At 71.4% G+C, this 16,309-nt stretch overlaps 2 protein-coding genes across 2 annotated transcripts in view; one reads left to right on the top strand and one right to left on the bottom strand.

Moving 5' to 3' along the window:
- Positions 1-582, bottom strand: part of ADRM1 (ADRM1 26S proteasome ubiquitin receptor) — a 68,078-nt gene extending 67,496 nt beyond the window's left edge. The window contains exon 1 of the mRNA XM_058287284.1: positions 500-582. The gene's annotated coding sequence lies outside the window, so the exon portion shown is untranslated. The remainder of the gene's footprint in view (positions 1-499) is intronic.
- Positions 583-10,687: 10,105 nt separating this feature from the next.
- HRH3 (histamine receptor H3) lies at positions 10,688-14,997 on the top strand. Its single transcript, XM_058287419.1, has 3 exons — positions 10,688-10,937; positions 11,673-11,839; positions 13,028-14,997. The coding sequence occupies exons 1-3, from the start codon at positions 10,688-10,690 to the stop codon at positions 13,946-13,948; spliced, it is 1,338 nt and encodes a 445-aa protein (XP_058143402.1). The 3' UTR covers positions 13,949-14,997.
- The last annotated feature ends 1,312 nt before the right edge of the window (positions 14,998-16,309 follow it).

Genomic DNA, 16,309 nt, shown 5'->3' with positions numbered 1-16,309 from the left:
GCCCACGGTGAGGAGGGCCTGGGGCCGGGCGCCTTGGACCGGCTAGTCCCGGGTCCAGCGGCTCGAGCCATCTCCCCCATCCCGCGAACCCAAACTCGGAACGGGGGGGGGCGCACGGCCCTCCCGGCCAGGCCCCGGGGAGCCAGCCTGGGCCGCGGCCCCGAGGGTCCGGGCCGCGGGGGTCACCTCGGGCCGCCGGCGCCCCGGGGGCCGCAGTTGCCCGGGCGACCGCGGGGGAGGGCCTTGGGCGGCCGCCCGCGGGAGCCCGAGCCCGGGGCCTCCCCGCGCCCCCCGCCCGCCGGGAACTTTCCTCCCCAAAGTTGCCCCGCGCCCCGCGCCCCGCGCCCCGAGGCCGCGGGGGACCGCGCGGGGCTGCGGATCAGGGGCCGGCGCCCCCGGCCGCCTCTCCGCCGCGCCCCGCCGGTGGCCAAGGGGGCCGGTCCCCGGGGACGCGGGCCGGGCCGAGGCGGCGGGCGGCGGGCGCGGCGGGGGGACTCACCTGGCCGCGGGTCCCCTCCGGCGCCGCCCGCCTCGCCCCCGCCCCCGCCCCGCGGGCCCGCGACCCGCTGACACCGAGGCGGAAGTGCGGCCGGCCGCCTCGCGGACTGACGGGGCCGCCCGCCACTCGCTGGGCCCGGCGCCGCCGCGTCGCCTGCCCGGGCCCAATCAACGCCCGGCCCGGGACCCGCCTCGGAGGCGGGGCTATGCTAACCATCTTGCTGGAGCGGTAGCTCCCTCCGCCCCCTCGGGAGTCCCGCCCACGCGGAGGAGTGACGCCCAGGAGAGCCAATCACAGCAGGGGGAGGCGGGGCTATGCAGATATTGACCCGGCTGCGCCCGCGGGAGAGGGCGGGCAGGGCGCGGCTGGAGCCGGCGAGTTTACAAACAGTGAGTCAGGTGGTCGGGGCGGGGCCCCGGGGGGCTGGGGGCGGGGCCAGGGCGGGGCCAGGGCGGGGGCGCTCGCGGGCGGGGCGCCCCCCGGGGAAACTGGGGGGCGAAGCCACAGCGGGGCTTGGGGGGCGGGGAGGCCAGGGGGTGCCTATGGGACGGGGCGCCCCGGGGACCTGGGGGGCGGGGGCCGGGAGGCTGGGGGGCTGGGCGGGCCCCCCGGGGCGGGCACCCGGACGCGGGCCGGCGGGGACTCCGGAGGCGGGCTTGGAGGTGCGAGTCGTCCGGGCAGAGCCGCTTTCTCGGCTCAGGACTCCGCGGGGAGCCGCGCTGTCCCCAGCCTGTGCCCCGGGTTCGAGCTCCCTCTGCCCACGGTGGTGGGTGGGCACGCCCGGTCCCGAGCTCCAGCCCGCCCGGCTGCAGGTCCCTGGGCCAGTGAACAGCCCTCCAGGCTCGGGGGCCTCAGAGCCCGGCTCCCCGCTGGGCCCTGGCCCTGGTCGGGGTGGGTGCGGGAGCCTGGGCCCTCGTCGCCTGGCAGGTGGGCTCTGTGGGGGCCTGGGGACAGCCCGGGCCTGCTGCAGGGGGCTGGGGGGCTCGGGCGGCGGGGAGGCGGTGCATGGCTCTCCCGGCCGCCCGCAGCCCTGCCAGGACCTGGTTAGCAAGAGGCAGGCCAGGGCCTGCGTGGCCTCGCCCGTGGAGGGAGGGGCGCTGGGGGTGCAGCGGGCCCAGGGGGGAGTAAGCCAGTCCCCGGCCCCCGGAGCCGCGGCCCCAAGGCTTTCGTCGCCCGAGCTCCTCAGCTTTCTTTTCCGCTCAAGACAGCTGGAGGTGGAACCGAGAACGCTGTGCCGGCCACCGGGTGCTGGCCGGCCCCCGGGCGACGTGGAGGTGCCAGAGGCAGCGCCCTGCGCCCCTTCCCCAGAGCCAGCCGGGGCGCCTCTGCAGCCCCCACTGCGGTGCTCCGAGCCCTCTGTCAATTCCGGGGTGCAGCGAGATAACGGGGGCCTGGGGCAGGGGTGGGGCCCGTCCTCGCTCCCCCACTGCAGGACCAACTGGGGGCCGCTGTCACCCGCGCCAGGACGTGCGGGGACTGAAAAGGAGCTCGCAGCGCTTCCCGAAGAAAGACCAGGAAGGAGGCGGGGGCCGGGCCGCAGACACAAAGGCGTTGCCATGGTTACCGCTGAAGATACCGGCTCCCGCCGGCGGGAGGAAAGGGTGCGGCCGCAGGCCCCCAAGCCAGGGCCTGGACGAGGCTGGTTGCCACGGAGATGGCCAGGCTCCGCCGCTTCCCAGCGCCCCAGAACTCCCCCTCCCCGGCCCTTACCCTGACGAGTCTCTGAGACTGACCCCAGAGGGGTCGCGCCCACCCAGGGCCTGAACCCCCTTGCAGGGACCTTGGGATTGAGGGCTCCGCCAGAGGGCGTCCATCTGCCCAGGGGCCGCCCCGGGGCTGCGCTCGGCCGTCGCGACCCGGCCCTGGCAGGTGGGGTGACTGGGCTCCCAGAGACCACCCTGCCTTCGCCCCAGCGATGCCGGGGTCAGCTGGGCTCCTCGGGTGGTGGCTGGGGGCGGCTTGGGGGCCACTCCGGGCGTTTTTCATGGTCTGCTGTAGGTCAAGGGCAGTGCCAGGGGCCGACTTCTGCAGGAATGGGAGGGGCGGAGGGGAGCCGGTTTGGGAGCAGGTGACAAATACTGTTGGTGACGGATAATAGTAAGAGCAGCCCCGGTTATCAGTGCCGGGTGGATGCACCTGCCCCCGGGTTCATCTTGCAACAACCAGTCGATCCAGGTGCCCTCACCCCACCTGGCGGACGAGCAGACTGAGTTTGGGGCAGGTCGTGTGACTCAGTCCAAGCCTGCAGGAGCCCAGGGGGCTGTGCCCGATGGCCCTGGAGTTCTTAGGAGGCGGGACCCCAGCCCCACCCTCCGGATGAGAATCTGCATTTGGCCAAGCACCAAGGTGACCGATGCAGGCTCGGAAGCGTGAGCATCCCTGGCTGGGGACACCGCCTTCTGCCAGAACTGCCCTCGGGCCACGCCAGCCCCAGGGTCAACCCCTTGGTCCCGTCCACCCCCGCCCTGGCCTCGCAGTCGGGGTCTCCAGAGGATGTCGCGAGGGCGAGGGCTGGAGTGACGCTGGCCGGGGCGCGGGGCCCCTGCTGGGCCAGCCCGGCCCCCTCCCCGCTGCAGAACGCAGTGGAAGCTCGTCTGGAGGCAGCCGGGCCTGCGGGGGCACCAGCCCGCCGCCCGACCCCGTCCCCAGCCCCGGCTGGGCCGCCCGAGGGCACCTTCCGAATCTCCTCTGCAACGTGACAGCACCCGACTTCCTGTCGGCGGGAAGAGGGTATTTTTAGTTTCGAACTCACCACGGGAAGAAAGAAGTTAGCAGCAGCGGCAGCGGGCTTTTTTGGGTTTGTGCGTGCATGTGTGCGTGTCTGTGCGTGTGTTTTCACGGCTTCGGGGCCTGAACATTCTGCACCCGCTCAATTCTGCCAAAAAATTTTTAAAAAATAAAAAAAAGTTTTCTTATGAAGTCTGAAAACCGCCTCCTCCCAGAACCCCCCCAGCCGGATCCAGCAGCATCCCCTCCCCAGCCCTGCTGGCCTCTTCGGGAGGAAATCAGCCTGGAGAACGCTGATGCAGGGCCCACTTCTGAGCCTCCCAGTAGGGACCTTTACTAAGCACCTACTGCATGCCCGGAACCAGGCTGCGGGCCTTGGAGCGCATTGTCTTGCTTCCTCACCCAACACCTTCACAGAAGTCTCCCAAACCCAGTGTTGCGGGGCACCGAGGCCCTTCCGATGAAATGGTGTTTCTGGAGAAAAGGCTCCCATGGTCAGGAGGGCTCAGGAAGGCAGTGTCCTCCCTGCTGGGCTTCCCAGCGCCTTCCCGCTCCGCGGCGCAGGGGCGCCCTCGAGGGCCTGCCGCAGTCCTGGGATTTATTGGAACTGGGAGCCGGTTCCGTGCAGTGTTTTGCAGGACGTCAGTGTCCTCGCGGTAGGGCCTGAGCGCCCTGGACCCGGCGCGGGACCTGGGCGAGGAGGCCGCGCCCCCAGGCCCCAGCAGCTGCAGGACGGCCCCGCGCCTGGGCTGTCCCGGGGCTGCCGGAGGCCGTGGCCGGGCGCTGTGCCCGCGCTGCCCGGGCTGGGGGCAGCCTCCCATGAGGCCACGCCGGGAGCTCAGGGACCCTCGGGGGTGGCCTCCCTGAGGCAGCCTGGGGGGTGGGCGGGGAGGGCTGGCGGGAGGGGAGGTCCCTGGGTGGCCTCCGGGCACTGGACCCCAGCGGGGCTCATCCTTTAATTTCTTTTTTTTTTTTTTAATTTATTTTATTGTTTATTTCTCTACATCCCCCCCGCCCCCAGTTGTCTGCTCTCTGTATCCATTCGCTCTGTGTTCTTCTTTTGTCTGCTTCTCTCCTTATCAGCGGCACCAGGAATCTGTGTTTCTCTTTGTAGCGTCATCTCGTTGTGTCAGCTCTCCGTGTGTGGCACCATTCCTGGGCAGGCTGCACTTTCCTTTGCGCTGGGCAGCTCTTCTCACGGGGCACACTCCTTGTGTGTGGGGCTCCCCTATGCGGGGGCACCCCTGCGTGGCAGGGCACTCCTTGCGCGCATCAGCACTGTGCGTGGGCCAGCTCCACACGGGTCAAGGAGGCCGGAGGTTTGAACTGCGGACCTCCCGTGTGGTAGCCGGGCACCCTCCCTGTTGAGCCACGTCCACTTTCCCAGGCCTTACTTTCCTGACAGGCCGTGGCTCAGGACCTGCCCTGAGTCCCGGGGACCCAGGCTCTGTCTCCTCCCCAGCAAGTGGCCCCCCGAACAGTCAGGAAGCCTTCCTGATGACCGTCCAGCTCCGCCAGGCTCGGGCCTTGGAAGGAAAGGCGCTGACCTCCTCCTGTGCTCGCACCCGCACTCTCTGAGCCTTGGCACTCGCTGCCCCCTGCCCTCGGCCTCTCCCCCTCCAGTGGAGGTCAGGCCCCCCGCGAGGCCCCCGCCCTCCTGCTCCCTCTCACCCGTGGTTTTCACTCTTGGCCAGGATCTCGGCAGCCACCCCCGAGAGGCCCTCTCTGTGGGGAAGGGGTGCGCGCGAGCACAGCCCCCCCCCCGGGCTCCTCCCCCGGGGTTCCCTCAGGGGCCTGGACCCAGCCCTGCTGCTCCCCAGAGCCTCCTGGGCCGGCGTGTCGGTGGCTCGGGCGTAACGGGCCACCTGGGGGAGAGCGGAGGCCCTGCCGGACCCTCCGCAGCCTCAGCGGGCGCCTGCGGCTCCATCGCCCGCACCCCACGCCCCTCCACGCTCGGGGGGGGGGGGGCAGGAGCGGCCCTCCCCCCGGCTGCGGACCTGGCCAACCCAGCCCACCGCCACGCCAGCCGCCGCGACCTTGGGCCAGGCCAGCGCCTAGGTACGGGGCCTTCTCAGAAGCTCACTCTGGCCTTGGGGAGAACGCCAGCGGGGAAGGAGGCCCAGGGCGCGCAGAGCCTCCAGAGCCTCGGGGGAGAGCGCCCCTGCCGAGAACAAAGCAAGCAGGGAGACCCTGCAGAGACGCCGCCCTTGGCGCTCCTGGATGCAGCTGTGCCTGAGGCTCCCCAACCCCGGCCCTGCAGCCCCTGCAGGGCACCCGCTCCTCCTCCCTGAGGGCCTTTCGCGTTGGTTTCTGTCACAGCCAAATCCCAGCAGCTCTCCGGGGGGCGGTACTTGGGGGTCTCCCGTTGGCAGCATCGGAGCCTCAGGACAAGACCCCGGCCCCCTCCCTCGCCTCCTCCCGGCTGCACGGTCGCGTCCTCAAAGGCAGGGCAAGTCAGGCTTTTCATTCCACATCGGTGTCCTTGGGAGCCACCCTGCTCACCCCGGAACTCGTCGCAGTGCACCCAGAGCTGGCTCAGAATGTCACTGGGGAGAAAAAAGACAAGGAACAAAAAAAGAAAATCTGCATTCCCATATTCAAATGAGCTCCTGCGGGCGGAGACAAAGCCAACGGCAGCTTCTTGAAGAGGGGACACGGCAACCGGACCCCGAGGGCCGGCACAGCGCTGCAGGGAGTCCACCGCGGCCACACCCGGCAGCACGCGCGGCTGTCCAGCAGCTGCCCTGGCAGCCCTCGCCCCCCCATTATTTCCCATTTGGGGACCATGCCCCCACGCGGCTCGAGCAGAGCTCTGTGGGCGGCCGCACTGGGCGGGCGCCATGCTCCCGGGGCAAGGCTTGGCCGGCGTGGCGAGAGGTGCCAAAGGGACAGCCCGCTGCCCAGAGGGCCCGAGTGCCTCGGCCGGCAGCCTCAGTGTGACACCGATGACACATGAACGTGCACCTCCAGCCCAGAGCACCCCTGCTCCAAACCCAGCGGCCCGGCCAGTCCTGCGTCCAGGCTGCCCGCCTGCCAGCCCCAACCCAGCACGCTCCACACGGAGCCCCTGCCCGAGGGCCCGGCCGCCGCAAACCTGCTCCCGCAGCCTTCCCCGGCAGCTCCGCCTCCCGCCCTCTCTCGCCTTTGCCCCCACAGCTACCGAGTCAGCCTTGGGGACGCGGGTGTCCCCGGGCTGCGGTGAAGGTCCCCCCGCTGGACGCTCGTCTTGGCAGAGGCTGCGGGGGCTTCCACGGAACCATGAGCGGTGGCGGCAGCCCCCCGCGCCCCCCGGGGCTCTGTTCCAAGCTGACCAGTCTGACTTTGAACTTAAGTCGGGAGGATGGCGGCTGGGAGGACACCAGGCAACGGCGAGACAACGTGCTCGAGACAAAATCGATTCCTGCTCACCATCCCAGAGAGAGACGCAGGAGGGCCCAGGGGCTCGACGGGGTGGCGGGGAGCCTGCGGCAGGGGAAGGGTCCCTGGGCTTGTGCCTTTATTTTGGTCCAAGGGTGGAGTTTGTTGGAGCTCCCTGAGGGTCAAGGATCGGGCCATTAAAAGCAAGCTGCAGAAAGCAGGTGTGGCTCCAGCAGTTGGGTGCCTGCCTACCACGGGAGGTCCAGGTTTGGGTCCTGGTGCCTCCTGGAGAAGGCGAGCAAGACAGTGAGCTACACAGCGGGCCAGCATGACAGTCTGGCTACCTGAAGAACAAGATGACGCAACAAGGTGGTGCAACGAGGCACAATGAGGAAACAGGAGAGACACAACAAGCAGGGAGCAGAGATGGCTCAAGTGATTGGGCATCTCCCTCCCACATGGGAGGTCCTGGGTTCGGTTCCTGATGCCTCCTAAAGAAGACGAGCAGACAGAGAGAGAGTACACAGCAAACAGACACAGAGAGCAGACAGTGGGTGCAAACAATGTGGGGGGGGAGAAATAAAAAAAATATGTCTTTAAAAAAGACGTGGGGAAGTGGATTTGGCTCAACTGACAGAGCGTCTGCCTACCACATGGGAGATCCAGAGTTTGAATCCAGGGCCTCCTAGTCCGTATGGTGAGCTGGCCCACACGCAGTGCTGCTGCGCACAAGGAGTGCTGTGCCACGCAGGGGTGTACCCCACATAGAGGAGTCCTGTGCAAGGAGTGCACCCCACAAAGAGAGCCGCCCCATGTGAAAGTGCAGCCTGCCCAGGAGTGGTACCACACACACAGAGAGCTGATGCCGCAGGATGCCGCAACAAAAAGAGACACAGATTACGGGTGCCGCTGATTAGGATAGAAGTGGTCACAGAAGAACGCACAGCGAATGGACACAGCAGAAAATTGGGGCGGGGGGAGAGGAATAAAAAATTAAATCTTAAAAAAAAAATAGTGGACTGGCCTGAAAGAGGGAACTTGGTTAACATCGGTGATGGTTGAGGGGGGCAGAGGCCCTTCCCTGGTTTGCGGGGTGTCGGTGGCCGTGGCTGGGGCCACCACGGAGGCCGAGGCGGGGGTCCTCCCAGCTCCCCTCTCACCCAGGGGCCAGGCAGCTCCTTGCCGTGGAGAAAGCCCGGCACAGTCCGCCCCTCGGGGCCGCGCCCTCGCGCTCCCCTCCCTGTGCCCCTCCCCATGCCCCGGGGGCCAGCTGCACCATGATGTGCCCGGCCGCCCCGGCCCTTGGCACCTGCTCTTCCCACTGGGCAGCCCTCTTCCCTCCAGACGCCCGCGAGGCTCTGGCGCCCCTCCTCAGGTCTCGTGTCCCTTTCTCGGAGGCGTCCCTGGCCGCCCCCTCCCGCTCGGAACCTGGGGAAGGGCCCTGGCGGCCGGCCGCGGGGGAGTCCGCCTCGTTCACCCGCATTGCCGTGGCTGAGATCGGTCCAAACCCGGGGGGTGGAAAACTGCTTGCAGGCCGGCAGGCACGGTGGCTGCCGCAGGGTCTCCACCTTCCGCTGAGACAGGATGCGGCCATTTAGAGCCTCGGGCAGGCGGCTTCCCCTCTCCGTGCAGGGCGAGGCTGAGGGAGGCCGTCCAGCCCTGCCAGTCAAGGGCTCGCACCGGCCCGGCCAGCGGGGGGTGCTCGCCAGCTGCCAGCGGTTCGGTGACCCCAAGCCTGGACCAGCCCGGCCAGGCCGCTCTCCTCCCGTCCCAGAGCAGCCTCTCCAGGGCCAGCGAAGCTCAATGGCTCCTCAGGGTCCCTCGCCCGGCCCCCTGGGTCCCCACCCCTGTGCGCCCTCCAGCCAGGGCTGGGCCAATGAGCTCCGAGTCTAGCCTGGGGGTGCGCGGCCTTCCGCCGGCTGCTGTCAAGGGGCAGTGAGGTGCAGGCCACAGCATCCGCCCTCGGCGTGGGGTGGAAATTCCCGAGGGCCACCGGCTCGTGGGACAGGCAGTGATTTCCAGCACAACTGAGGGGAGGGTCTGAGGTCCCCACCCCACCGCTACCGCCCTGGGGACCACTGGGGAAGCGCCTGCTGTTGGGCCGTCTGGCCCTGGCCCGCCAGGGGCGTGGGCTCTCGGGGCGTGGCCAGCTCTGGGTGGCCTGGAGGCCTGGAATGTCACGTGGGGCGGGGGGTCGGGCGGGGGTACTTGAGGCCCTCCTCCTCCTCCGGGAAGCACTCCAGCTCCCGTCCCCCCCCTTGCCTGCCGCCCTCAGCCTTGGTGGTAAGCAAGAGGACACTGAGGCTGGGGAGGGGCACTCAGCCAGAGCCCCCCTCCACCCCCTTCCAACCCCACCCCTGAGACCCCGGGGAAGGGGACGGGGTGGGGGAGGACAGGGAGGCGGAGCGGGGAGGGGAGCTGCCATTTGAGGCTGGAGGCCCAGGGAGCGATGGGGTGGGGTCGCGTTTGGCCGCCCTGACTTGTCCCGCCGCCTCTGGCCCCTTGCTCTGGCACAGCGCCTGCGCACCAGGGGACCCTGGGTCGGGTGACGGGAGACTGGGGCAGGTGGGGAAGGGTCTGCAGGTGGAGGATGGACTCGGGGGCCTAAGGAGGCTTCCAGAAGGAGAGGCCGCTGGAGCATCACACCTCTCCTGCCGCAGGGCTGGGAGAAGCCGTGGCCAGGGGCTGGGGGCACCTCCTGCAGATGCCCCCAGAGCAGGTAGAAGGAGCCAGCCCTCCTCCCCAGGGTTTCTCTGAAGCACCTGTTAGGGCTAGGGGAGGGGTGGCTTCCCCAGAGATCAGGAAGCTGCGGCAGGTATGGGGGTGCCTGGGGGTGCCGGCACCTGGGGTCCAGCCTCGGGCTGCCTGCCTCCCCGCCCGCCCCCCCTGGCTGCTGCTCGTGGGTCCTGGCGCCGCTGCTGGAGCGGGTCTGTGGGTGTCTGTGTGTCTGCGCCTGGGCGTGTCTGTCTGTCTGCCTGGACTGTCTCCAGCTAAATCTGTCCTTGACCCTGTCCAGGCGAGCCCGCGCGTCTGGGAGAGGGAGCGCCCCCTCCCGCTGCCTCTCCCCCCCGCGCCCGAGTCGCTAAAGCTGCCGCGCGCCGCCGTGTCTGCGCCCCGGGCGCAGTGACCTCCTCGGCCCGCGGCGGCCCCGCGCGCCCCGCACCGCTCTGCACACCGAGGCCCGCCGCGCCCGGGCTCGGGCCCCCGGGCGCCCCCGCCCCCACTCGGGACACCCGAGCCCGCGGCCGCGCCGCCTGCTCCTCCCTTATGTAACTCCGCAGCTGGCTGCGCCTGGCGGGTCACCCCGCGCTGCGCCCTGGCGCGGGGAACCTGGGGCCGGGGGCCCGGGGCCGGGGGTGGGGCGTGCCCCGGGCGGGGGCCTCGGCGCTCGTAGCCCCTGCCCCAGCCTGCGCGGGACCTCCTCCCCCGAGAGACCCGCCTGCCCCGGGCAGGGGACGACGAGGCGCGCCGCGGGCCCCGCTCCCCGCTGGCGGGCGCAGGAGCTGCTGCCCCCCCCCCCCCCACGCCTGACCCAGAGGGACCCGGGCCGGGGTCACCGGGTTCGAGCCCGGGGGCGGCCGAGGCGCTCGGGAGCGGCTCCTGCGCGCGCGGCCCCGCGGGGCGTCGGCGACCCCCTGCCCGGCGCTGGGACCGAGCCACGCCCGGCTCCCCGCCAGCCCCGGACGCCCCGAGCCCCGGCGGCCGCGGGTCCACGGGGCACGCGGCGCTGTCCGTGGTGCTGGCGCGCGGGGCGGGGCGGGCCGGGGGCGGGGCGGGCGGCAGCCAATGGCGGGGGGCGGCGCGGGGCGGGGGGCGCGGGCGCGGCGCGGGGCGCACTCGGCTGCGCGCTGCGCTCGGGGCGCACGGACGCTCCGGCGGCGGCTCCGGCTCCGGCGCGGGCTCCGCTCCCGGGGGCTCTCGCGGCCGCCCCCCGCCCCGCTCCCGGCCCGGGGCCCGCGGACCATGCGCCGGGCGCCCCCCGGGGAGGCGAGCGGGGCCGAGAGCCCGCCCGGGCCCGGCGCGGCGGCGGGGGCCCCTCGCGGCCGCCCGGCCTGCGGCCCGCGCCCCGGCCCGCGTCCCGGCGCCGCGTGAGCCGCGGGGGCCATGGAGCGCGCGCCGCCCGACGGGCCGCTGAACGCGTCGGGGGCGCTGGCGGGCGCGGCGGCGGCGGCGGGCGCGGCGCGCGGCTTCTCGGCCGCCTGGACCGCGGTGCTGGCGGCGCTCATGGCGCTGCTGATCGTGGCCACGGTGCTGGGCAACGCGCTGGTCATGCTCGCCTTCGTGGCCGACTCGAGCCTCCGCACCCAGAACAACTTCTTCCTGCTCAACCTCGCCATCTCCGACTTCCTCGTGGGTAAAGCCCCCGTGCCGGCCGCCGCCGCCGAGGGGCCGGGCTCCCCGCCGCCGCGCGCCGGGCAGGGCAGGTCCCGCGGGAAGGGCGCGCGGTGCGCCCGCTTCTGCGCTGGAGCCAGACAAAGGCTGCGGCGGGCGCGGGGCGTGCGGGGAGGTTTGCGGGAGGCGACGTGGCGGGGGCTTCTCCGAGCTCGGCCGCGCGAGGGGCTTGGGCGCTCTCACGTGCCCGCGCCCTGCGGCCGCCTGGGGGACGGGGGCGCGGGGATACCTGTTGGTCTGCGAGGTGCGACCGCAGGCGCGGAGCGAGCTTGGCGAGGGCAGCGGCGGCCGCGCGCCTCGAAACCAGGGGGCCGCTTTCCAGGTTTCTGCACTGCTTAGAAGGGACGTCCCAAAGGCCAGGGTGGGGGCTGGGGTGCGGGGGTCGGGCGGAGTGGGAGGAAACCCCTCCTTCCCTCCCTCGGGGAGCCTCCTCTCTGCAGGCTCTGCTCTCCTGCCTGCACCCTCCCTCCTGCCTCAAGTCCAGGGAGCAGCGGTGGGGGTGGGGTGCAGGGGGAGCAGGGCTGCCAGGCACAGAGCAGAGGGTGGACCCTAGGAGGAGCACACGGGAGGACACGGGGCCACGAGACCCCCGCGGCGGGGAGCAGCCCCGTGCACACGGGCCCTCCGTGCGCCCTGCCTGGCCCGCTGCCCAGGCAGCACTGCCCGGCCCCGGCCCCACGGCCCTCCTCTCCCCCAGGGGCCTTCTGCATCCCGCTCTACGTGCCCTACGTGCTGACCGGCCGCTGGACCTTCGGCCGCAGCCTCTGCAAGCTGTGGCTCGTGGTGGACTACCTACTGTGCGCCTCGTCCGTCTTCAACATTGTGCTCATAAGCTACGACCGCTTCCTCTCTGTCACCCGTGCCGTGAGTGCCGCTCATTGCCCGGGGAGGGGCCAGGAGGAAGGGACCACTGGCGGGACCCGGGGGCTCGGGCCCCGATGGGCTCTAGCTGGTCAGCCCGCTGCCCGCTCAGGAGCCACACGCCCTGCCAGCTGGGGTGATCCTGGGACAGGCAGGCGAGGGGGTCCGGAGCTGTGGCCAGGCTCCCTGCAGGAAGGGTGCCCCTTCGGCCCCCACCTGGGGCAGGTCCGAAGTCTCTGGAGTCGAGGGACACTCTAGGGCCAGAAGCCCTCGGTGGGACGTGTGTCTGCACCGCCTGCCCCATCCGCCTGTCACGCCTGCACACAGCCGCAGGACAGGCAGCGGCTCCCAGCCCTTGAGGGGGCCCCCAAACCCCTCGGGCCCTTTGGTCAGCGCCTGCCAAGCCGGGCACGGGGCTGGCGGAGCTGAGGCAGGTGTCGCCCCTGGCTGGCCCAGCTCCTTGGTGGCTCCTCCATCCCCAGGGCCTCAGCCGCCGCCCTGCCCACTCCACCCTTCTGCCGGGCCGGCGCCTACCAGAGCCGGGCAGACAGGCCAGAGCCCGGGTTGGGTGGACAGGCCTGGGGCCAACCCCAGCTCTGCCCTCTGCGCTCTCGCCTGGGGTCCTCATGACCCCTGGGGCCGTCCCCCCAAGCGTCCTGGCCGGCTTGTGCACCTGGTGGTGGGCAGCGCCCCCTTGCGCCCTGCCCCGTGCCTGGAGAGGGCTAGCCGTGCCCCCGCCTGCCGTCCTCCCTCCAGAGGCCCCGAGGCGGATCCGGGGGTGCTTTAGGGCCACCCGTGGCTTCATCCTGCACCCCCAATGCCAGGGAGCCCCACACAGGGCACCCGGGCAGGGGCGGGGCTGGGCTCTCCCCGGGCACGGTCAGCGTGTCCACCCTGGCCCAGCCCTGGCAAGGCCCGTTCAGGTCTGAAGCAGCTGCCGGGCGGCACCTGCTAGTGGCAGAGGCCAAGCCTGGTGCTGGGCACCGAGGGCAGTGACAGAAGCCCCCCTCGGGGAGCTCGCAGCTGGAGGGGGCAAAGGTGGGGCTCGGGTGGGGCTGGGGGAGCGTGAGGGGGCACGAGCCAGCCGGGGGCCTTCCTGGAAGAGGCGCCGGGCCCTGAGCGTGCACAGAGGCTGGAGGCTGCCTGGACTCGTCCCCCCCGCCCGCTGACCGGCCCTCCCCGGCGCCGCAGGTGTCCTACCGCGCCCAGCAGGGTGACACGCGCCGGGCGGTGCGGAAGATGGCGCTGGTGTGGGTGCTGGCCTTCCTGCTGTACGGGCCGGCCATCCTGGGCTGGGAGTACGTGTCGGGCGGCAGCTCCATCCCCGAGGGCCACTGCTACGCCGAGTTCTTCTACAACTGGCACTTCCTGCTCACCGCCTCCGCGCTCGAGTTCTTCACGCCCTTCCTCAGCGTCGTCTTCTTCAACCTGAGCATCTACCTGGACATCCAGCGGCGCACGCGCGGCCGGCTGGACGGGGTGGCCGGGCCCGAGCCCCCCGCCGAGGCCGGGGCCCCCACGCCGCCACCGCCGCCGCCGCCGCCGGGCTGCTGGGGCTGCCGCGGGCGCGGGCGCGGGGCGGCGGCGCCGCTGCACGGGCCGGGGGCGGCGGAGGCGGCGGGCGCCGAGGCGGGGGACGCGGCCCCGGGCGGCGGCAGCGGGGGCGGCGCCGGGGCCTCCCCGACCTCCAGCTCGGGCAGCTCCTCGCGGGGCGCCGAGAGGCCGCGCTCGCTCAAGAGGGGCTCCAAGCCGTCGGCGTCCTCGGCGTCGCTGGAGAAGCGCATCAAGATGGTGTCCCACGGCGTCACCCAGCGCTTCCGGCTGTCGCGGGACAAGAGGGTGGCCAAGTCGCTGGCTGTCATCGTCAGCATTTTCGGCCTCTGCTGGGCGCCGTACACGCTGCTGATGATCATCCGAGCCGCCTGCCACGGCCACTGCGTCGCCGACTACTGGTACGAGACGTCGTTCTGGCTCCTGTGGGCCAACTCCGCCGTGAACCCCGTCCTCTACCCGCTGTGCCACCACAGCTTCCGGCGCGCCTTTGCCAAGCTGCTGTGCCCCCAGAGGCTCAAAATCCAGCCCCACGGCTCCCTCGAGCACTGCTGGAAGTGAGCGCGGGCCGGGGGGCGCCGGGAACGCTGGGGGGGACCTCCCCACCGCACGCCCCCAGCTCCCGGTTTCTGGGCGGCCCCATCGGCCTTCTGCCCAGCCTCGGGTGTGCAGGCAGCGTGGTGGGTGGCTGGGGGGACCCTCCCTGGCTGCCCTGGAATGTTGGGGTGCCCAGTCTGCTCCCAAGTCCTGGCTCCATCCCAGGAGGGGCAAGCCAGGGGTCCTCGCTGTGCTGGCCAAGCGCACGGGCGGGTCAGCGGCTGGCGGCGTGTCCTTTGCACAGCTCCGGGCAGTGCCCTCTTCGCAAAGCAAGTGCTCGGCATGGGGTCTGGGCCTCGCGGCCCAGCGGTTTTTCTCCTGCACCTGCACGCACCTGCACACACCTGCACACACCTGCACACTCCGGCACATCCCTGCGCCCTTGCCCTCTCCCCAGACCAGCCCGGGCCACCACCTTCGCCGTCGCCTGCCCCCTGCCGCGGCGCCTGCGTCCCGCCGCCTCCAACTCTCCTTCCTGAAAGTGTCAAGTGACCCCCTGGGAACCTCGCCGCCAGGCCCTGCTTTTCCACTCTGGGAATTTTCGGGAAGATGAAGAAAACATGTCTGTGAACTTGATGTTCCTTGGATGTCTAATCAAGAGAGACAAAATTGCCGAGGAGCTGGGGCTGGATTGGCAGGTGTGGCTCCCACGCCCTCCTCCCTTTGTCTGCGGCTTCCTCTGCGCCGCGCCAGCTGCCGGCCCGGCCCGCCCCCGCCCCCGGTGCGGGGTGCTGGGGGGTATGGGTGGAGTGTTGGGCACCCTCCGCCTGGTGGGCGCCCCCTGCCAGCTCCAGCGGCTCAGCTGGCATTCCCTGGGGTGGGCGTGGACGGGGGGCCCAGGCCGATGCTCACGGGGAGACCGTCCAGGCCAGGCCAGGGGCCCCGGGTGCTGCCGGGGAGGGGCCCCCCTCCTGCACCCCAAGTCAGCTGTGCATGCCCCGACCCCTGCGTGGCCCCTCCTGCTGCTGCTGCTGCCAAACCGTGTGGTCTCCAATAAAGTGTATTTTTTTTTATCGGGGCTGATTCCTGATGACTTGTGGGGGGGAGCAGTAGTGTGCCTGCGGCCCCCAGGCAAAGGCCCCCGAGGTCTCCGCGCCTTTTCTGGGTAGGGGGCTGCAGGGAGCAGAGGCGGCCTGTCACCCAGGCTTGGTACCACTGGGGACGTGTGCCCAGCAGCACCCCCAGCACCCCCAGGTGAGGGGACCCGGCCCCGCACACCTGCGCAGCCTGGAGAGTGAGGACCAGCCCCCTCCCATGACACGGCCCGCCAGGCCTCCCCGCGGCCACCACCCCCGGCCCAGGGCGGGCTGTGGCCGTGGCCGCTGGCTGGAGAGGCCCTGGTCACTGCCCTCAGCTCGGGGGCGTGTTGAGGGGACGCTCCTCCAGTTCCCGCCCCCAGCCAGGAGGCCGCGGGGCGCGCCCCGGGCGGACGGGGTGCGGGCAGGGGAGGGGGCCGGAGTGGCGCTGGGGGCTTTGGGTAGTGGGTGCCGGGGCTGAGCATGAGGGATTGGCGGGAGTGAGGGGCAGAGAGCAGGCGGGCACCCTGGCAGAGCCCCGAGGGGCCGAGGCCCACGGGCGGGACCACGGGAGGCCACCTGCAAGGCGGGTGCCTGGGGAGCGCCTGCCCAGGTGACCCGCAGCCCCAGCCCTGCCCCCTGCGTCAAGGGCCAGACAAGCCGCCCGGGAGCGACACAGACGCGGGTGACAGGCGGCCTCTTCTCCAGCCCCGGGGGCTCTCCCGCCCTCGCCGAGACCGCCCGCTCCCCGGTGGCGCTGGCCCTGCTTCTGCGGGCACTCGGCCTCCTCTTTGCTCCCCTCGCCCCGCGGCGTGACCAAGGGGGGGCCGCGGGCGCCAGTCCTCGGCCGTCCAGGTCACTCGGGGTGGCTCAGGCTATCGGTCGCTGTGGAGGGGATACGCTGTCACAGCGACGTCAAAAACCAAAGCCAAGAAACACCAAACCCTGCTCCACCCCCCAGCTGCACCTGCACTTTCATTTCCCAAGCTCCCCAGGAAACCTGCAGGGGACGAGGCTCGCCCCCCTTCGCGCCCCTCCCGTCTCCCCCAGAGCCCAGGGCCGCCTCTGGTCAAGGCAGGACTGTCTTCTCAGACACAAGCCACACAGCCCCGAGCAGAGGCACTGCCCATGGCCTGGGGACACGCAGGCTCCGAGCCCCCTTCCTTGCCCCCCTAGGGCTGAGGGCAGCCGAGCGGGGGTGGGAGCAGGACGAGGAAGCAGCGACGCAAGAGGCCACCCTCTGCAGAGCTCAGAGTGCAGGGAATCCCACCCACGGCCACCTCAGGGACCCCAGACCCACAGCGCGGCC

Source organism: Dasypus novemcinctus, chromosome 24 (assembly GCF_030445035.2).
Source record: "Dasypus novemcinctus isolate mDasNov1 chromosome 24, mDasNov1.1.hap2, whole genome shotgun sequence".
NCBI lineage: Eukaryota > Metazoa > Chordata > Mammalia > Cingulata > Dasypodidae > Dasypus > Dasypus novemcinctus.
The sequence above is the reverse complement of the archived record's forward strand: the minus strand, read 5'-3'. Positions and strand labels throughout refer to the sequence as shown.